The following is a 21,722-nucleotide window of genomic DNA, read 5'->3' on the forward strand; positions in this document are numbered from 1 at the left end:
GCCATTTTACGTGGCTACAAATGGGAACCGGGTTTGTAGTCCAGCAACTAAGGTAGCCGATAATCAGGACGCCAAAGGGTGTAGTGAGGCAGTGGGGAAGGGAACACTGACAAAGGAGAGTACTTGCAGGCACGGAGATGGGTTGACGTGTGTATACTTCCACGCAAGAAGCATCAGGAATAAGGTGGGTGAACTTCAGGCATGGATCGGTACTTGGGACTACGATGTGGTGGCCATCACGGAAACTTGGATAGAAGAGGGGCAGAAATGGTTGTTGGAGGTCCCTGGTTATAGATGTTTCAATAAGATTAGGGAGGGTGGTAAAAGAGATGGGGGGTGGGGGGTGGCATTGTTAATTAGAGATAGTGTAACAGCTGCAGAAAGGCAGTTCGAGGAGTATCTGCCTACTGAGGTAGTATGGGTTGAAGTCAGAAACAGGAAAGGAGCAGTCACCTTGTTAGGGAGTTTTCTACAGCCCCCCCCAATAGTAGCAGAGATGTGGAGGAACAGATTGGGAAACAGATTTTAGAAAGGTCCAGAAGTCACAGGGTAGTAGTCATGGGTGACTTCAACTTCCCAAACATTGAGTGGAAACTCTTTAGATCAAATAGTTTGGATGGAGTGGTGTTTGAGCAGTGTGTCCAGGAAGCTTTTCTAACACAGTATGTAGATTGTCCGACCAGAGGGGAGGCCATATTGGATTTGGTACTTAGTAATGAACCAGGGCAAGTGATAGATTTGTTAGTGGGGGAGCATTTTGGAGATAGTGACCACAATTCTGTGTCTTTCACTTTAGTAATGGAGAGGGATAGGTGCGTGGAACAGGGCAAGGTTTACAATTGGGGGAAGGGTAAATACGATGTTGTCAGACAAGAATTGAAGTGCATAAGTTGGGAACATAGGTTGTCAGGGAAGGACACAAGTGAAATGTGGAACTTATTCAAGGAACAGGTACTATGTGTCCTTGATATGTATGTCCCTGTCAGGCAGGGAAGAGATGGTCGAGTGAGGGAACCATGCTTTGACAAGAGAGGTTGAATGTCTTGTTAAGAGGAAGAAGGAGACTTAAGTAAGGCTGAGGAAACAAGGTTTAGACAGGGCGCTGAAGGGATACAAGATAGCCAGGAGGGAACTGAAGAAAGGGCTTAGGAGAGCTAAGAGAGGGCATGAACAATCTTTGGCGGGTAGGATCAAGGATAACCCCAAGGCCTTTTACACATATGTGAGAAATATGAGAATGACTAGAGCGAGGATAGGTCCGATCAAGGACAGTAGCGGGAGATTGTGTATTGAGTCTGAAGAGATAGGAGAGGTCTTGAACGAGTACATTTCTTCTGTATTTACAAATGAGAGGGGCCATATTGTTGGAGAGGACAGTGTGAAACAGATTGGTAAGCTCGAGGAAATACTTGTTCGGAAGGAAGATGTGTTGGGCATTTTGAAAAACTTGAGAATAGACAAGTCCCCGGGCCTAACGGGATATATCCAAGGATTCTATGGGAAGCAAGAGATGAAATTGCAGAGCCATTGGCAATAATCTTTCTGTCCTCACTGTCAACAGGGGTGGTACCAGGGGATTGGAGAGTGGCGAATGTCGTGCCCCTGTTCAAAAAAGGGACTAGGGTTAACCCTGTGAATTACAGGCCAGTTAATCTTACTTCGGTGGTAGGCAAAGTAATGAAAAGGGTACTGAAGGATAGGATTTCTGAGCATCTGGAAAGACACTGCTTGATTAGGGATAGTCAGCACGGATTTGTGAGGGGTAGGTCTTGACTTACAAGTCTTATTGAATTCTTTGAGGAGGTGCCCAAGCATGTGGATGAAGGTAAAGCAGTGGATGTAGTATACATGTATTTTAGTAACGCATTTGATAAGGTTCCCCATGGTAGGCTTATGCTGAAAGTAAGGAGGCATGGGATAGTGGGAAATTTGGCCAGTTGGATAATGAACTGGCTAACCGATAGAAGTCAGAGAGTGGTGGTGGATGGCAAATATTCAGCCTGGAGCCCAGTTACCAGTGGCGTACCGCAGGGACCAGTTCTGGGTCCTCTGCTGTTTGTGATTTTCATTAATGACTTGGATGAGGGAGTTGAAGGGTGGGTCAGTAAATTTGCAGACGATACGAAGATTGGTGGAGTTGTGGATAGTGAGGAGGGCTGTTGTCGGCTGCAAAGAGACATAGATAGGATGCAGAGCTGGGCTGAGAAGTGGCAGATGGAGTTTAACCCTGAAAAGTGTGAGGGTGTCCATTTTGGAAGGACAAATATGAATGCGGAATACAGGGTTATCGGTAGAGTTCTTGGCAATGTGGAGGAGCAGAGAGATCGTGGGGTCTATGTTCATACATCTTTGAAAGTTGCCACTCAAGTGGATAGAGCTGTGAAGAAGGCCTATGGTGTGCTTGCGTTAATTAACAGAGGGATTGAATTTAAGAGCCGTGAGGTGATGATGCAGCTGTACAAAACTTTGGTACGGCCACATTTGGAATACGGTGTACAGTTCTGGTCGCCTCATTTTAGGAAGGACGTGGAAGCTTTGGAAAAGGTGCAAAGGAGATTTACCAGGATGTTGCCTGGAATGGAGAGTAGGTCTTACGAGGAAATGTTGAGGGTGGTAGGCCTTTTCTCATTAGAACGGAGAAGGATGAGGGGTGACTTGAGAGAGGTTTATAAGATGATCAGGGGAATAGATAGAGTAGACAGTCAGAGACTTTTTCCCCGGGTGGAACAAACCATTACAAGGGGACATAAATTTAAAGTGAATGGTGGATGATATAGGGGGGGATGTCAGAGGTAGGTTCTTTACCCAGAGAGTAGTGGGAGCATGGAGTGCACTGCCTGTGGAAGTAGTTGAGTCGGAAACATTAGGGACCTTCAAGCAGCTATTGGATAGGTACATGGATTACGGTAGAATGATATAGTGTTCTTAGTTTGTTCTTAGGGGCACGGTAGCATTGTGGATAGCACAATTGCTTCACAGCTCCAGGGTCCCAGGTTCGATTCTGGCTTGGGTCACTGTCTGTGCGGAGTCTGCACGTTCTCCCTGTGTCTGCGTGGGTTTCGTCCGGTTTCCTCCCACAGTCCAAAGATGTGCAGGTTAGTGGATTGGCCATGATAAATTGTCCTTAGTGTCCAAAATTGCCCTTAGTGTCCAAAATTGCCCTTAGTGTTGGGTGGGGTTGCTGGGTTGTGGGGATAGGGTGGCGGTGTTGACCTTCGGTAGGGTGCTCTTTCCAGGAGCCGGTGCAGACTCGATGGGCCGGGTGGCCTCCTTCTGCCCTATAAATTCTATGATTCAAGTAAGGAGAGTTCTATGATAATCTATGATTAATCTAGGTCAAAGGTTTGGCACAACATTGTGGGCCGAAGGGCCTGTTCTGTGCTGTATTTTTCTATGTTCTAAGACAAGATCACAGAACACAACACAAGACACCTTGGCGTGATTTTCCAAAATGGAGGCAGAGTGTGAACGCCGTTGAGGTTCACGACGGCGCGAAACGGCTCCTATCCCGACCGATTCAGGGCCCGATAATGGGCTAGGAGAGACGCCGCGTCATTTATGCACGCCAGGCCTTGGCGCCACGTAAAGGCGGCGCCGCATAACTGGCGTCACCCGCACATGCGTGGTTGCCGTCCTCTCCGGGTCCGCCCTGCAAGAAGATGTCTGACGGATCTTGCGGGGCTGCGGAAGGAAGGAGGTCCTCCTTCAGAGAGGCCGGCCCGACGATCGGTGGGCACCGATCGCGGACCAGACCCCATTTGAGGCCCCCCCCCCCGGTGCAGGTTCCCCCCGCAGGCCGCCCCCCCAGCGTTCCCGCCGGCAGCGACCAGGTGTGGACGGCGCCGGGGGGAACCCGCCGTTTTGGGCAGGCCGCTTGGCCCATCCGGGCCGGAGAATCGCAGGGGTACCGGTGAATCGCCATTTTGGCTGTCTCGGGCGATTCACTGTACCGTGCCGCGCAAAACGTGATTGTGCCGATCTGGCCGCTTCCGTGAATCGCGGGAGGGCGTCGGACCGGCATCGCGGGAAAATTTTGCGACCCGGGCAATTCTCCCAACCGACGCGGGAGCGGAGAATCGCGCCCCAGATTCTGCCATGGATGTGGGCTGGGCAGTGGGGTAATTGTATTCTTACTGCCTCCACGTGGCTCCAGATCTACAGCAATGTTGTGGTTTACCTTTTTTAATAATCTTTGTCACAAGTAGGCTTACATTAACATTGCAATGAAGTTACTGTGAAAAGTCCCTAGTCACCATATTCCGGCGCCTGTGGGTACACAGAGGGAGAATTCAAAATGTCCAGATTATCTAACAACACATGTTTTCGGTACTTGTGAAAGGAAACCGGAGCACCCTGGGGAAACACGCAGACATGGGGAGCACGTGCAGACTCCGCACAGACAGTGACCGGAATCAAACCTGGGGCCATGGCACTGTGAAGCAACAGTGCTAACCAGTGTGCTACGTGCTGCCCTCTGTAAGTGCCCTCTGAAATAGCGTCACAAGACACGCAGTTCAAGGGCAATTGGAATGAGCAGTAAATGCTGGCCCAGCCAGTGACGCCCACCTCCCATGAATGAATAATTTTTAAGAAGGCTCACTGTTCAATCTGAAGATTAGTAAGAAACTGTCTCTTTGATTGGAATTGATTTATTGTCACGTGTACCGAGTACAGTGAAAAGTATTGTTCTGCGTACAGTCTAGACAGATTGTTCCATACATGAAAAAACAAAGTGCGGATCTTGGCAGTTTGCTCAGTTCATAAAAGATTTTAATGGCTTTGTAGACATAGATTAAGATTTTAATCACCGTCTGAAACATACCTAATGTGTGCTCATATATGTGTGCTCATATAGACAGACACTAACGATACTGTAACTGAATTGGAGGAAATGACAGAGATTTAACTGAATCACCTTTTTGAAAAATGTGTCTTCATGATGGAGAAACAGGAAAAGCCACTCGGGGAGATGGGGAAATCCAGGCTCAGTGCGGATTTGGTGTCACCTCCTTTCTTATACATGAACGGTATTTAGGCTGCAGAATGTTTCACACCAAAACACAGAGGGGTCAAATATAAGCAACACATAATTCTCAATTCACTTCCATTTAATGATATTTGACTTTGTTCAAAAGCTGACTGTGGTCAGACTGAACACAGATTCATGGGATTTGTATTACCCAGTGACACGCTTTCTTTTTTTGGTCAGCCATGTTTGCAATTCAATGGTGTATATTTCAGAGTGAAGACTCGAGTTATTCAATTTGAAATGAAGTCATATGTAACAAATAAATATACTGATATTAAGCATTGAATAATGAAACAAAGATGGTGGAAATTTCTGCAGGAAGATAAGAATGATGCATTAATGATTGAACAGAAAACATTGATCCATTAGATATTTGCTTAACAAATGCTAAATTCAATACAAGCTTATCGCCGTGTAAATTGAGACCTCTGTTTTGAAGAAACAGCTGTCTTCTTGGAAGAAGTGACATGGCCTCTCAGCCTAACCATGAGAAGCTGCAGCAAGACAGTGCAGCTGAATGTTGCACAGGGCCTTTGGCTGTTGTACAGCCAGCCGTTTCTGTAGAGTAGCAGTTATCACATTCGCCTCACACGTGAAAAGTCCCCGGTTCAAAACCCGGCAGAAACATTAAATTATTCTCATATAGTATGAGAAAAGTTTGTTACTGAATTTCACCTGAATCTCGTATATTACATGAATATGAGATTTAGTCTCACTTCAGCCACAAAAATTCATTTAGCAAAGACTGAAGCACTGAACTTTCAAGACGCAAGGAGAAGAAAAAGGTTTTCCTATTTTGTCACAGTTCACATATTAGCAGTTTGTTCATCCACAACAGAATTTAATGGGTTTACAAATGCAGATGAACGTATTTAATCACCATCTCAAACATGTCTAAATGTACGATAAATGCAACTTACTGCGGATGCTTCATTCTGAAACAAAAACAGAAAATACTGGACAATCTCAGCAGGTCTGACAGCCTCTGTGGAGAGAGATGGCAGCTGATGTTTCGAGTCTGGGTGACTCTTTGTCAAAGCTGGAGAACTGGAAATGGGGTCAGATTTAGACAGTTGTGGGTGGGGAGGAGTATTGGGCAGCAATAGGTGGAGAATGACAAAAAATGATTGAGCAGAAAGAAAAAGGGAATGTGAATGAGTGTAATCAAGGCTCAGAAAGGTGCTGATGGTGGCGCATTAAGATATTAGGATATATTAATGGCAGAACAAAGTAAGCGGTGAGTCAAAAGACAATTAGGAACAGAATTGCTCAAGTGCAATGAGCTGGGGGGAAGGGGGGGCAATGGTGAGGGGAAAACAGATTAATGCAAGAACTGAAAATCAGTTGATAGAAATGAACATGTGGTGAAGGTGGAGGATAGAGTTCAGTCTGAAGTTGTTCAACTCAAAGCTAAGTCCGCAAGGCTGTAACATGTCTAATCGGAGGATGAGGGGCTGTTCCTCGGCTTTGGGCTGGACTTCAGGGGAACATTGCAGCAGGCCAAGGTCGGACATGTGGACATGAGAGCAGGACAGTGAGTTTAAATAGCAAGTGACAGGAGGGTCTGGGTCCAGCTTGTGGATGGAGCGAAGGTGTTTTGCAAAACGGTCACCCAACCGACATTTAGTCTCTCCAATGTAGAGTAGACTGCATTGCAAGCAGCAAATGCAACAGGCCAGATTGAAGGATGTCTAATAGTAATGTGTAATCAAAAGGACAGACATAGACGATATGTAACTGAATTAGAGGAAATGCCAGAGATTTAACTGAATCACCTTTTTGAAAAAATGTGTCTTCATGATGGAGAAATAGGATAAGCCTCTCAGGTAGATGAGGAAATCCAGGCTCAGTGCGGATTTGCTGTCACCCCTCCTTTCTTATACATGAACAGTATTTAGGCCCCAGATATTTTGCAACAAAACACAGAGGGTCAAATATACGCAACGCGTAATTCTCAATTCACTTGCATTTAACGATATTTGACTTTGTTTAAAAGCTGACTGTGGTCAATCTCAACAAAGCACCATGGGATTTGTATTACCCAGTGAAAAGCTTTCTTTTGTTGGTCAGTCGTGTTTGCAATTCGATGTTGTATATTTCAGAGTTATTCAATTAAAAATGAAGACATATATAATAAGTAAATATACTGATGTTAAACATTGAATAACAAAACAAATATTGAGTAAAGTTGGTTGAATGTTTCTGTAGGAAGACAAGAGTGATGCATTAAAATTGAAGAGAAAACATTGTTCTGTTAAATATTTGCTGAACAAATACTAAAGTTGAACATAAGTACTATTTCTTATGGTCTTATAAGTTGAGACATTTGTTTTAAATAAACCGTTGCCTTCTTGTAATCAGTGACATGGCCTCTCAGCCGAACCATGAGAAGCTGCAGCAAGGCAGTTCAGTGAACGTGGCACAGGTCCGGTGGCTTCTGCATTGACAGCTGTTTCTGTAGTGTAGTGGTTATCACATTCGCCTTACATGCGAAAGGTCCCCGGTTCGAAACCGGGCAGAAACATAGATTACATAGAATTACATAGAACATACAGTGCAGAAGGAGGCCATTCGGCCCATCGAGTCTGCACCGACCCACATTAATCCCTCACTTCCACCTTATCCCCGCAACCCAATAACCCCTCCCAACCCTTATGGACACTACGGGTAATTTAGCATGGCCAATCCACCTAACCTGCACGTCTTTGGACTGTGGGAGGAAACCGGAGCACCCGGAGGAAACCCACGCGGACACGGGGAGAACGTGCAAACTCCGCACAGACAGTGACCCAGCGGGGAATCGAACCTGGGACCCTGGCGCTGTGAAGCCACAGTGCTAATCACTTGTGCTACCGTGCTGCCCCTAATAAACATTTAGCAACAGGATCGAGGGTGAATTAGCACAAAGAGCGCAAACATCTCATACTTCTAGTTTAGTCCTTTGCTGAATATTACCTCAATCTCGTAAACGGTCATTGTGAAAGAGAACTAGCAAAAGCCATGAAGGTGGGCCAGTGGCACAATGGATAACGCTTCTGACTATGAATCAGGAGATTCCAGGTTCGACTCCTGGCTGGCTCGGACTTCAGCGTTTTGGAGTCCGGTTTAGCTCAGTGGGTTGGACAGCTGGTTCTTGATGCAGAGCAAGGTCAACAGGGCATCGTCAATTCTTGTATTGGCTGAGGTTATTGATGAAAGCCCTGCCTTCTCAATCTTACCGCAGGAGGTGGGATGTCTGAGTGAATCCTTTCCCACATTCGGAGCAGGTGAAAGGTCTCCCAGAATGTGTGTACTTTGGTGTGTCAGTACCGCTCGTCTGCTTTTGAAACTCTTCTCGCAGTCAGAACATTTGAAAGGTCTCTGATTAGTGTGAACCACTTGATGTTCAGTGAGGTGGGATAACCAAGAGAATTTCTTACCACACAGAGCAGTCGAACGGTCTCTCCCCAGTGTGAATTCGCTGGTGTATCAGAAAGTCAGATGAATGAATGAATCCCTTCCCACACTCTGAACAGGTGTACGGCCTCTCCCCAGTGTGAGTACGTTGGTGAGTCAGTATCTGGTACCTGCTTTTAAAGCTTTTCTCACATTCAGAACATGTAAAAGGTCTCTGATCTGTGTGAACCAGTTGGTGTGCAGTGAGATGGGGTGACCGCGAGAATCCCTTCCTACACAGAAAGCAGGTGAACGGCCTCTCCCCAGTGTGAACTCGCTGGTGTGTCAGCAGGTGGGCTGACTGAATGAATTCCTTCCCACACTTTGAGCAGGTATACGGCCTTTCCCCAGTGTGAACTCAATGGTGTGTTCGAAGATCAGATTAATTAATGAATCCCTTCCCACATGTGGAACAGGTGAACAGCTTCTCAGTGTGAGTTTGTTGGTGTCTCAGAAGGTCGGATGACCGAGTGAATCCCTTCCCGCACATTGAGCAGGGAAATGGTCTCTCCACAATGTGAGTGTGTCGATGGTATTTCAGCCATGACTGGTAATTGAATCCCTTTCCACAGTCTCCACATTTCCACGGTTTCTCCATGGTGTTCGCGCCCTTGTGTCTCTATCCAGGTTGGATGATCAGCTGAAGCCTCTTCCAACACAGAACGGTTTTTACTCGCTGTGAATGTTGCAATGTTTTTTTCAGGCTGTGTAATTGCTGGAACACTCTCACTTGGGTGTGTGTGTGTCCAGAGACAAACATTTCTCCTTCCACACCCAAAGGCCGGTAATATTTCTGTCCTGATGAGTTCAGTGGCTTTGACAGACCTCAATGAGACATATTTCCGTCTGAAAATCATGTCCTTCTGGTCCCCTGTAAAAGGAGTTACCAGTGTTAATATCAGTCCAGGATAGAAATTCAGAACAGATAATTCTAGTTTTTCCCCTCTCTCTTCTTTCAAATATGTGACCCAATCAAACGGTGGCACAATGGTTAGCAGTGCTGCCTCACAGCTCCAGGGACCCGGGTTCGATTTCAGCCTCAGGATACTGTCTGTGTGGAATTTGCACTTTCTTCCCGTGTCTGTGTACATTTCCTCTGGGTGCTCCGGTTTCCTCCCACAGTCCAAAGATGTGCAGATGAGGTGGATTGGACGTGTTAAATTGCCCCTTAGTGTCCAAAAGGTTAGGTCAGGTTCCGGGGATAGGGCGGAGGCATGGGCCAGTGCAGACTCGATGGGCTGAATGGCCTCCTTCTGCAACAAAGTCATAACAGAAGGGAAGGGAACATTCTTAACAAAACCAGAATGGTTTTACAAAATACAAACAAGGAGCAGGAGTCGGCCATTCAGCTCCTCGACCCTCAATAAGATCATGGCTGATTTGAGTAACCTGAAATCATAGAATTTACACTGCAGAAGGAAGCCATTCGGCCCATTGAGTCTGCGCCGGCTCTCCTACCTACGCCCACGCCTCCATCCTATCCCCGTAACCCCACCTAACCTTTCTGGACACGAAGGGCAATTTATCATGGCCAATCCATCTAACCTGCACATCTTTGGACTGTGGGAGGAAACCAGAGCACCCGGAGGAAACACACACAGACACAGAGAGAACGTGCAGATTCCGCACAGACAGTGACCCAAGCCGGGAATCGAACCTGGGACCCTGGTGCTGTGAAGCAACTGCGCTAACCACTGTGCTACCGTGCTGCCCAAATCTGCATCCCAACCACCCCGATAACCTATCAGCCCATCATCGCTTTTAAATGGGCGACTCCTGATAATAATAATGATCATCTTTATTATTGTCACAAGTAGGCTTCCATTAACACTGCAATGAAGTTACTGTGAAAAGCGCCTAATCGCCACACTCCGGCTCCTGTTCGGGCACACTGAGGGAGAATTCAGAATATCCAGTTTATCGAACAGCAAGTCTTTCGCGACTTGTAGGAGGAAACCAGTACACCCGGAGGAAACCCACGTAGACATGGGGGGAACGCGTAGACTCTGCACAGACAGTGACCCAAGCCGAGAATAGAACCTGGGACCCTGGCACTGTGAAGCAACTGTGCTAACCACTGTGCATCGTGCCATCCTTATTTTTAAACAGTGATTGACGGGTTCCAGATTCTCCCTCAAGAAACATCCTCTCCACATCCACCCTGTCAAGACTCCTGAGGATCATATGTTTCAATCTATTCGCCTCTTATCCTTCGAAACTGCAGCCTAACAAACAAACATTTCTCCATCCGTATTCAAAGGTTGATATTCTTCATTATTGCCAAAAGTAGGCTTTCATTAACACTGCAATGAAGTTACTGTGAAATTCCCCGAATCACCACATGGTGATAAAGTAGCACAATGGTTAGCACTGTTGCATCACAGCTCCAGGATCTGAGGTTTGGTTCCTGGCTTGGTCACCACCTGTGCAGAGTCTGCACATTCTCCCCGTGTCTGCGTGGGTTTCCTCCGGGTGCTCCGGTTTTCTCCCACAATCCAAAGATGCGCAGGTTAGATGGATTAGCTGTGCTAAATTGCCCTCAGTGTCCAAAAAGGTGAAGTGGAGTTAAGAGAGTAGGGTGGAGGTGTGGCCTTAAGCAGGGTGCGCTTTGCCAGGGCTGGTGCAGACTCAATGGGCCGAATGGCATCCTTCTGCACTCTATGATTCTATGATAACCTCACCTAACTTTTTGACACTAAGGGGAACTTTAGCACATGTTTGGACTTTATGTTAATATAATTATTTAAACACACGAGTTAATTTGCCCTCATACATAATAATACAACAGCAAATTCTTTAGCTTCACCAATGTGATTGGTGTAATTAGTCTCAAAGTTAACCTGGAAAATTCATTAAAACTTTCAGTCATTCTGATATCTGAAATCATTGTCCAGGCAGAACAGACAAACCATTTTACCTTCCAATGATATTCAGGTCCTGATGATCCGAGTAACTCAGTCAGATGATGATGTGATGTTTGGTTTGAAGTTCCCGTGAGTAAATCCTCCTCTTTCTTAAGACGTTTCCAAAGGAATTTCACTCTCAGTCCAGGAGAGAAATTCACAAGATTCTCTCTTCCGGCTTCCCGTTCCTGGATGCCCGCGCATGCATCCTGATGCACATGGCCGGCGAACAAGATGGCGGCCACGCAGGCGCTCTGCTGCATATCGCCCCCGAAACACATGACAGCCATTAACAGGGGCCGATCAGAGAGAAAAACGCCGATGCGGCCGCCCCATTCGGTACAAACACCGAATTGTATCAAAAGTGCCGGAACCAATTTCTCACCCTGAGGAACGTAATGAAATAATGGCGGATAAGGCTACCCGGAATGCCAGGCGCGGATGAATACGCCCTATCTTCGTCACAGGAGCCAGAACGCGCAGGCGCCAGAATGTCCCGTACCCGGAAGTTCCGCCCCCCCCCTCCCCCCTCCCCGTGTGGAGAATGCGCGTTGCTGCTCCGGGCTGAGCGCAGCCGCAGTGAGAGTGAGTGCGGCTCCCAGAGGCTGAATGAGAGCCGCCGGGAGCGGGGACAATGGTGAGAACCCAAACCCCCCAATAAGACCCATTGATTTTATTGTCAGTCTGCAGACAGGAGCTGGAGAACTGGACCCAGGCAGAGGAGAGGGAGGGAGAAAACTGGGAGTGGAGGAAAGAAATGCTGCAGATGGTGAGATGGATTTGCATTTCAGCCCAGGGAGGAGGGAGTGTGTGTGGGACATTTACAGCTTGGGGGGAACAAGAGGGAAAAATGTTCCAGACAAACTAGAATTGTCTGTTCAGAATTTCTGACCTGGATTGACAGTGATGACTTTTGTAAACTCCTTTTACAGGATATTGGAAGTGGAGGATTGGCCGACAGAAAATTCAAACCAAACATCACCTCGAAATCTGACAGTCACTCAATTCATTAAGAGCTCAATATCTTCAGTCTTTGAATTTGGAAGGAGAAGTGTTTGTTCTGTTTCAACAGTGTGACTGCAAAAGCACCGAGACCCACCCCCAATGAGAGTTTTCCAGTCCACTGACTGTGGAGAGAGTTTTAACCAGTTACACAGCCTCAAAAAAAGTATCACATCATTCACTGCAGGGAAAAATTAAATACTTGTTTGTGTGTGGACAAAGCTTCAACCGGGAGAGACCTAAAGACCCCTCACCATGGAGAAACTGTGGAAATGTGCGGACTGTAGGAAGGGATTCAGTTACCCATCACAACTGGAAGTTCATTGTCGCAGTCACACTGGGGAGAGACCGTTTATCTGCTCCATTTGTGGGAAGGGATTCACCCATTCATACAACCTTCTGACACACCAGCGAGTTCACACTAAGGGAGGCCATTCACCTGCCCTGTGTGTGGGAAGGGATTCACTCGGTCATTCCACATTGTGACTCATCAACTTGTTCACACTTATAAGAGGCCATTTACATATCCTGACTGTGAGAAGAGTTTGAAATGTAAAAATGATCTGCTGACACATCAACGTATTCGCACTGGGGAGAGACCGTTCACCTGCTCCCTGTGTGGGAAAGGATTCATTCAGTTATCCCATCTGCAGATACATCAACTTGTTCACTCTGATAACACATTTTTTATTGTCCTGACTGTGAGAAAAGCTTTAAAAACGAAAAGGATTTACGAACACACCAATATGCTCACACTGCGGAGAGACCATTCACCTGCTCGTGTGTGGGAAAGGATTCAGCCGTCCATCTGCCGTACTGAACCACCAGAGAATTCACACTGGCGAGAGGCCATTCACCTGCTCTGACTGTGGAAAAGGATTCATTAATTCATTCAACCTTCTGATACACCAGCAACTTCATACAGCGGATAGACCATTCACCTGCCCTGAATGTGGGAAGGGATTCACACGTTCATACAACCTTCTGACGCATCAGCAGGTTCACAGTGAGGAGAGGCCGTTCACTTGCTCAGTGTGTGGGAAGGGATTCACTCATTCATCCAACCTTGTGAATCACCAGTGAGTTCACACTGGGGAGAGGTCATTCACCTGCTCTGTGTGTGGGAAGGGATTCAGTCGGGCATCCAACCTGCTGACACACCAGAGAGTTCACAGTGGGGAGAGGCCATTCACTTGCTCCATATGTGGGAAGGGATTTTCTCATTTATTTTATCTTATGAAACACCATCGAGTTCACACTGTGGAGCGGCCATTCAACTGTAATGTCTGTGGAAAAGTGTTTACTCACTCATCCCACCTGTTAACACACCAGCGAGTTCACAAGCAACCACAAGGTTTAGAATACACCCTTATTGATGCTGCTAATTATGTACAGGACTGAATAATGTTCACTCTGACAGTCTTAATCTGCCGATGAGGTTTATTATTCTGAATAAATGTGTTTGAAACGTTGTTGCAGATTTTTGTCTTTCCCACCTGAGTGTTGAACATCACACTGAACCTCTCCGCTTTCTGAGTGAACATCTCATTTATGGAGACTCAATCCTTTCTCTCTCTACCTCTCACTTTCTCTCTCTCTCTGATTGGCCCTGACTCACTTTTAATCTCCTATTTTCTAATAACCCTCTTTGAGGAAAATTTAAGTTTCTATAATGTCCCCTCATTTCTCCCAGTGATAATCCTCAGTCCATCTTCCAATTCAGAGAACATGTTAAAAAATTAAATAACCTCATATTTTAATGTTTAAAATGGGAAGTGAGGTGAATGTAATGCTGAGACCGGCAGCAATCTGTGTGGTTGTTCTTGATGCTGTCAGAGTGAGGTCACCCTCACAGGCAGGAAGACTGTTCACGGTGATAATGTGAAACTGACGCCTGCTGTTTCATTCTCAGGTAACACAACTTCCTGTTTCTCTGCTGCCGGTTCCAAACCGCACATCTCACTTCTGAGCAGAAAATAAATCCGCGGTCCACAATCTGGCGAGAACATCTGTCAGTGCGGCCTATATCTGTCCACAGAGTCAGGGCAGAGTCCCACAGATCACATTGTGGTGACATTTACAAATGAGCCGGTTATTTCTGTTCAGAGTCTCCATTCCCGGACAGAAGCAGCTGTGGCTGTGGATCAGTCACTGAGTTTGACGAATGTGATATAAAATAGTTACTTTAGAGATATTAGTTAATGTAATGTAGAGGTAGGCCAGTCTAATTCTGGTGAGTTCACAGACAAAGGATTTCAGACCGCATGGAAAAGCAGGAAGAGGTGTGTCCACCAAAGCAGGAGAAAAGGATGCTGGGTAATAGGGGCCAGAGGAAGGGATTGGAAGTGAGCCAATCAGAATAGATTAACAGGTCAGGAGGGATATAGGATGACCTATGGGCATTGTGTATGTGAAACTTGATGCCATTTGAATGTATCAGTACAGATTCCTTTGTTCCATATCCTCACTTGATTCCAGAAGTCCATGGAGCAGAATGTGCTTCGTGCTCCTGAGAATTGAGGAACGCTTGCAAGCTAAATAAAATAACTAATGCTGTACCTGCAAATCCATCTCGACTTTTATTGAGGCCAGACTGACGGGTAAAGAACCTTGGGATTCTACAAGTTCCCTCTGCTCTCTGTAGCATAACCTGCTCCCTTATATTTTATATCATTCTTTCTGTGTTACTTGTTTCCTCTATTTCTCAGCTTTTATCTCTTGCCACCTCACCTTTCTGTTTTTTAAAATCTCTCAGTTCTTCTATCAGTTTTTCTTTCTCCATCTATATTTCACTCCTATTCCTATTTAACTGAGGTGATCAAAATCATGAAGTGTTTGTGATAGATTGAAGAAGGAAAAAGAGGGAGAAAAACAGAAAATGTTGGAAAACTCAGCAGTTCTGGCAGCATCGGTACTGAGAGAAACCGAGTTAACGCTTCGAGTCCTCGTGACTCAGAGCAGGAGAAACCGGGATTGTCGCTCTGAGATCAGGGAAGGTGAAGGGGAGATTTAATAGAGGTGTTTAAAATGAGGAAGGATTTGTGATAGTGTCGATGGGGAGAAGGAGGGTTTGTAACCAGAGGACACTGAGATTTAAGATATTTTACAACAACCCAAGGAGGTGATGAGGAGAATTGTTTTTACACAGTGATGTGATGTGATCTAGAATTCACACTGACACGCTGCAGGAAGCAGATTTCACAGTAACTTTCAAAGGGAATTGGATAAATTCTTGTGGACGGTAAATTGGCAGAGTTATGGTGAATGGGGTTAATTGGACAGTTCACTCATCTTTGTGACATTATGAATTTTGCTCAAACTGATGTTTTAACATTTGACCTTTTCAATCACAGTGTGTCTCAAAGAGAAGATTAAAACTTTGGTTTTGATGATCTGTCGGATACATTTCCTGTGTGACTGTGTAACTCGAGAACCACAAGAAGGAACAGAATATTTTCAGTTCCTCTAACAGATGTACCTCGAATATCAGAAATCTTTGGAGTTCCCCATGTCCTCATTGCTGTCCCCTTGGGTATAACAGCTCTCAATCAGGTGGAGTCGGTCACACGTGTCTCTGTCATGTTTCCATTCCTATTTTATCACACACCTCCCAGTGACACTCACCACAACACAGAAACCTCAAAATATTGTTGCTTCCTTACACCTTGTCCTCCTATTACAATTGGATATTTACTGGGCCTTTTTGTCTCGATTAATGTCAGCTTACCTGCAGGTCAAATGACCTCAGAGGCACTGGAACCAGACTCTGTTTATTGTACCAGACTCATTCAGCCCAGGACCTACAGTGGTAACATACACCAGAATTGGAATAAAAAGCAGGTTATTGTCTAATGAAGGGAGCGACATGGTGGCCGCCGCGTGCATCACGCTCGATCATAAATCATAGAATTTAAAGTGCAGAAGGAGGCCATTCGGCCCATCGAGTCTGCACAGGCCCATGGAAAGATCACGCGATCTAAGCCCACACCTCCACCGTATCCCGGTGACCCAGTAACACCATCTAACCTTTTTGGACACTAAGGGCAATTTTGCACAGCCAATCCACCAAACCTGCACATCTTAGGAATGTGGCAGGAAACTGGAGCTCCCGGAGGAAATCCATGTGGGCACGTGCAGAACGTGCAGACTCCGCACAGACATTGACCCAAGACGGGAATCGAACCTGGGACCCTGGAGCAGTGAAGCAACTGTGCTAACCACTGTGCTACGGTAGCACTGCTGCCTCACAGTGCCAAGGTCCCGGGTTCGATCCTGGCCCTGGGTCACTATCCGTGTGGAGTTTGTAAATTCTCCCCGAGTCTGTGTGTGTCTCACCCCCACAACCTGAGGATGTGCAGAGTAGGTGGATTGGCCACACTAAATTTCCCCTTGGAAAAAAATGAATTCAGTACTCTAAATTTTTTTTTTTTAAAGGTTATTGTCTAATGGGACAGAGTAACACACACCAGAAGCGGATTATATTATGTTGTCAAGAAACCATGACTACTTCACTATTATTTGAAAACCAAATTTAGTTTTGGTTCTCTTGATACTTACTGTATCATCATTACATTTGATCCAATGATGTTTTCACTCACAAACTGCAGCCTGACTTATTATGGGAACAGACAGTGTTAGTTGCTCTCAAAGTGAGTGAATCCTTTGCTGTTTCTCCTCTGGGCCCCATCTCCACTATTATTGTTACTGAGACTCTCACTGGTATTATTGGAGAATCAAGGAGCACGGTGGCACAGTGGTTAGCACTGCTGCCTCACGGTGCTGAGGTCCCAGGTCCCATCCTGGCTCTGGGTCACTGTCCATGCGGAGTTTGCACATTCTCCCTGTGTTTGCGTGGGTTTTGACCCACAACCCAAAGATGTGCAGGGTAGGCGGATTGGCCACGGAGTCTAGTTATTTTTTAAAACATTATTGGACAATCAGCGAGTCAGCCTGAGCCTGTGGCGTCTGTCACCATCTGGAACTGTCACAATGACCGGGTGATTGACAGCGGCTCCGGACCAATAGGAAGTGGAGGGGCGGGAGTCGAGGCCCGACCGAGAGAGGCTGGTCATCCAACCAAACGGAGTGAAAGAGAGGCGGGGCCCGCTGTGATTGAAGCATGCGCAGTATCAGTAATGGCGATGGAGAGCGGTTGTTTCTATTTTGCATCTATAATTTGTAAGAGGCGGTTAACAATATGTAGGGTGCTTGAGATCGCGGGGAAGGTTGGAAACGCTGTGTAAGCACATTGTGAGTCATTAAACTCTGAAAAGAGTTTACCGGACCCAGATTGTACCGAGCGGGGCTACAGCCCCTCATTTTCGGCCTGGATTAACGGCCGCCATCTTTATTGGAATGAGTGTGCACCATGGCGCATGCGTGGTTGCCATCTTTATCGGGGGCAACGTTTTGATGAGTGGGAGGAGCTTGTTACCCATTGTTCAGAATGCAGACAACTTGTCCAGGCAAAGTATAAGCGGGGAGAGGGCAGTACAGTGGTTACCACTGGGGCTCCGGCGCTTAGGACCCGGGTTTGAATCTTGGCCCTGGGTCACTGTCCCTGTGGAGTTTGCAAATTGTCCCCGTGTCTGAGTGGGTTTCACCCCCATGTGCAAGGTAGGTGGATTGACCACGCTAAATTGTCCCTTCATTGGAAAAAATGAATTGGGTACTCTAAAGTTATTTTTAATAACTTTATTTTAAAAAAATTATTGGATAATCAGCCTGAGCCTGTGGCGGCTCTCACCATCTGGAACGGTCACAATGCCCGGGAGATTGACAGCGGCTCCGGACCAATAGGAAGAGGAGTGGCAGGCTGGAGGACCAACCGAGCGCAGCTGGTCCTCCAACAAATCAGAGTGAATGGAGGGCGAGGCCGGGCTATGATGAAAGCATGCACAGTATCAGTAATTGCTCCATAAATTGCCTTAATTGGAAATAAATAAATACGTAAATAAATAATTGGATACTCTTAAAAAAAAAATTTTAAGTGCAGAGGGGAGCATGAACAGTCATACTGGATTAGGGAGCAGGAGAAGGGAATGTTGGGAATTTCCATCCTAGACTGGCAGTCATAGAATCCCGACAGTGCATAAGGAGGCCATTCAGCCCATCAAGTCTGCACAGATCCTCTGAAAGACCACCCTACCTAAGCCCCCGCCCTGTTCCCGTAACCCCACCTAACAAACATATCTTTGGACATAAGGGGCAATTTAACACGGCCAATCCACCTTTGGACTGTGGGAGGAAACTGAAGCACCCCGAAGAAATCTGCGCAAACACGGGCAGACAGTGACCCACACAGACAGTGACCCAAAAGATCAAAATTGAATCCAAGTCCCTGGTGCTGTAAGGCAGCAGTGTTAATCGCTGTGCCACCGTGCCGTCCCACACAATGATGGATTTGAGAAACTCCTTTTACAGGAAGTTAGAAAGGGAGAATTTACACACGACAAACCCAAACCACAATTTTATTTTCTGAATTCCATTTTTGGATTGACATTAGGGTTGACCTTTTGTAAATTTCATTTTCAGGGTATTAGAAAAGGATTTACAGACCGGAACCTTGAGCAAACTCTTACATCACAATGTGACCAATTAGAACCTTAGTTAGGCCACACTTGGAGTATAGTGTTCAATTCTGGTCACCACACTACCAGAAGGATGTGGAGGCTTTAGAGAGGGTGCAGAAGAGATTTACCAGAATGTTGCCTGGTATGGAGGGCATTAGCTATGAGGAGCGGTTGAATAAACTCGGTTTGTTCTCACTGGAACGAAGGAGGTTGAGGGGAGACCTGATAGAGGTATACAAATTTATGAGGGGCATAGACAGAGTGGATAGTCAGAGGCTTTTCCCCAGGGTAGAGGGGTCAATTACTAGGGGGCATAGGTTTAAGGTGAGAGGGGCAAGGTTTAGAGTAGATGTACGAGGCAAGTTTTTTACGCAGAGGGTAGTGGGTGCCTGGAACTCGCTACCGGAGGAGGTGGTGGAAGCAGGGACGATAGGGACATTTAAGGGTTCATCTTGACAAATACATGAATAGGATGGGAATAGAGGGATACGGACCCAGGAAGTGTAGAAGATTGTAGTTTAGTCGGGCAGCATGGTCGGCACGGGCTTGGAGGGCCGAAGGGCCTGTTCCTGTGCTGTACATTTCTTTGTTCTTGTTCTTTGTTCTTTGTGACAGCTTCACTCGATTCATCAGGAAGTGAACATTATCGTCCTTTGAACGCAAGTGTTTGCGTTTCAGGTCATTACCATTCGCTGTGTTTACACACTCACTCACACACACACATACATACACTCCCTCGCTGTCTCTGCCTCTCTTTCCCAAATTCTCTCTGTCCCACACACACTCTGTCTCTCCCTCTCTCCCGCACCCTCTCTCTCTCGCACCCTCTCTCTCGCACCCTCTCTCTCACACACACTCTCCCTCTCTCCTCCCAGAGAGGTGAACCAGTTTTTTTTTATGACAACCCAGCAGTTTTCATGGTCACTTTTTCCCAGTGCCGGCCCCACAAATGTCCAGATTCATTCAGCTCAATTTCACAACCTGTCTTTGTGTTTTTGTGCGTTCTCTCTCACTCACTATTTTCTGTTTTGAATCATTTTGCAGAGTATTAGAAGTGAAGGAACTTCAGTCAGGAAATTCAAACTAAACATCACATCAAGATCTACACTCACCAAAACGTTTGTAACATAAATATCATGGGAGTTTGAAGATGGAAGGAAGATGCACCGTTCACAGTGGGGAGAAACCGTACTCGCGTTCTCTGTGTGTGGACAAGGCTTCAGTCGATCATCTGGCCTTTCGAAACATAAATGCAGTCACACCGGGGGAAAACCATGGGAAAAGTGGGATTGTGGGAAGGGATTCGATTATCCATCCAAGTTGAAAATCCATCAGCGCATTCACACTGGGGAGAGACCGTTCACCTGCTTCGAGTGCGGGAAGGGATTCACACACTCATACCACTTGCAGACACACCAACACATTCATGCTGGGGAGAGGCCATTCACCTGTTCGCAGTGTGGGAAAGGATTTGCTCATTCCTCCAATCTGCTGAGACACCAGCGAATTCACACTGGGGAGAGACCATTTAAATGTCCAGACCGTGAGAAGTGTTATAAAAGTTCTGGGGAACTGATATCTCATCACCATGTTCACACTGACGAGAGACCGTTCAGGTGCTTTCACTGTGGAAGTGGATTCAGGCGATCATCTGACCTCACTGTACACCAGCGAGTTCACACTGGAGAGAAGCCATTCACCTGCTCGGAGTGTGGGAGGGGATTCACTCAATTATCCAACCTGCTGATGCACGAGCAAGTTCACAAGTAACTTCAGTGATTGGAGCTCGCTGTTAATCACATCCTGGACTGGAACATGTTCATTGGGGGGTCAGTTGCTGCTGATGTTCATAAACTCTAATAGTTACAAAGAATTAAATTCTGAATAAAAATAAAGTCAAATCAGTTTGTGTTAAACAAAGCGTGTGGTGTCTTTTTAATATCGCTAACACAAGTTAGTTCCTTTTGAAGGTCTCTTTCTCCCCGTGTCCCCCATCCTCACCTCCAATAACAAGTGTGAGGAGCTCTCACAGCTTCTTTGTCACTAAGATTGAGACAATCTGATCAGCTACCTCTGCTGCTTTCCTCCACTAACCTACCGGACGAAACTGTCTCTAAAGCCCATTTTTGTTGAAGTTCTGAACTTACATCTTTCTCTATTTTCTCTCCCGTCAGAACTCCCCTTGTCCATGAGACCCCCCTTCTGCTCCATTGATAATTCCCATAAACCGCTGACATCCCAACTTCTCCATGTGAGCTGATATAGTGAAGAGCTCTCTATCTCTGCTGGTACTGTCTCTCTCAGTGTTAAATCCACTGTCATCACGCATCCCAAAAAAACACTTGTCCCTCCCAGCTTTGCAAACTACTTCTCCATCTCCAAACGCCCTTTCCTCTCCACAGTCCTTGTACTCAGTTTCTCCGAAGGATCTATCCTTAGCCCCTCCTATTTCTCTACAAGCTGCCACGAGGTGACATGAAATGAAATAAAAATCACTTATTGTCACAAGTAGGCTTCAATTGAAGTTACTGTGAAAAGCCCCTAGTCGCCACATTCCAGCGCCTGTTCGGGGAGGCTGGTACAGGAATTGAACCGTGCTGCTGGCCTGCCTTGGTCTGCTTTAAAAGCCAGCTATTTAGCCCTGTGCTAAACCAGCCCTAAAACATCATCCAAAAGCACTGTGTTAGTTTTCACATGCACACTGACAACACCCAGCTCTACCTCCCCGCCATCCCTCAAACCCCATTTATCCAGGCGAATCACTGAACAACGCAAACACCA

The 21,722-nt window shown here is 46.3% G+C and overlaps 2 protein-coding genes, 2 long non-coding RNA genes and 2 other non-coding genes across 6 annotated transcripts in view; 4 read left to right on the forward strand and 2 right to left on the reverse strand.

The window, feature by feature from the left end:
• The window catches only part of LOC140418959 (uncharacterized), a 123,697-nt gene that overhangs the window by 82,169 nt on the left and 19,806 nt on the right, over positions 1 to 21,722 (reverse strand). The window lies entirely within an intron of this gene.
• Positions 7,481 to 7,553, forward strand: trnav-uac (transfer RNA valine (anticodon UAC)). Its single transcript has one exon. It is a non-coding gene; the product is annotated as a tRNA-Val (tRNA).
• LOC140418957 (uncharacterized) lies at positions 7,778 to 11,828 on the reverse strand. The gene is made up of 2 exons (XM_072502647.1): positions 11,382 to 11,828; positions 7,778 to 9,717 (listed from the first exon to the last, which is right to left on the reverse strand). The coding sequence occupies exons 1-2, from the start codon at positions 11,655 to 11,657 to the stop codon at positions 8,893 to 8,895; spliced, it is 1,101 nt and encodes a 366-aa protein (XP_072358748.1). The 5' UTR covers positions 11,658 to 11,828; the 3' UTR covers positions 7,778 to 8,892.
• trnah-aug (transfer RNA histidin (anticodon AUG)) lies at positions 8,038 to 8,110 on the forward strand. The gene has a single exon. It is a non-coding gene; the product is annotated as a tRNA-His (tRNA).
• Positions 11,915 to 13,841, forward strand: LOC140418969 (uncharacterized). The gene is made up of 2 exons (XR_011945448.1): positions 11,915 to 12,136; positions 12,300 to 13,841. It is a non-coding gene; the product is annotated as an uncharacterized lncRNA (long non-coding RNA).
• LOC140418966 (uncharacterized) lies at positions 17,411 to 20,861 on the forward strand. Its single transcript, XR_011945445.1, has 2 exons — positions 17,411 to 17,619; positions 19,986 to 20,861. It is a non-coding gene; the product is annotated as an uncharacterized lncRNA (long non-coding RNA).

Source organism: Scyliorhinus torazame, chromosome 5 (assembly GCF_047496885.1).
Source record: "Scyliorhinus torazame isolate Kashiwa2021f chromosome 5, sScyTor2.1, whole genome shotgun sequence".
Lineage (NCBI taxonomy): Eukaryota > Metazoa > Chordata > Chondrichthyes > Carcharhiniformes > Scyliorhinidae > Scyliorhinus > Scyliorhinus torazame.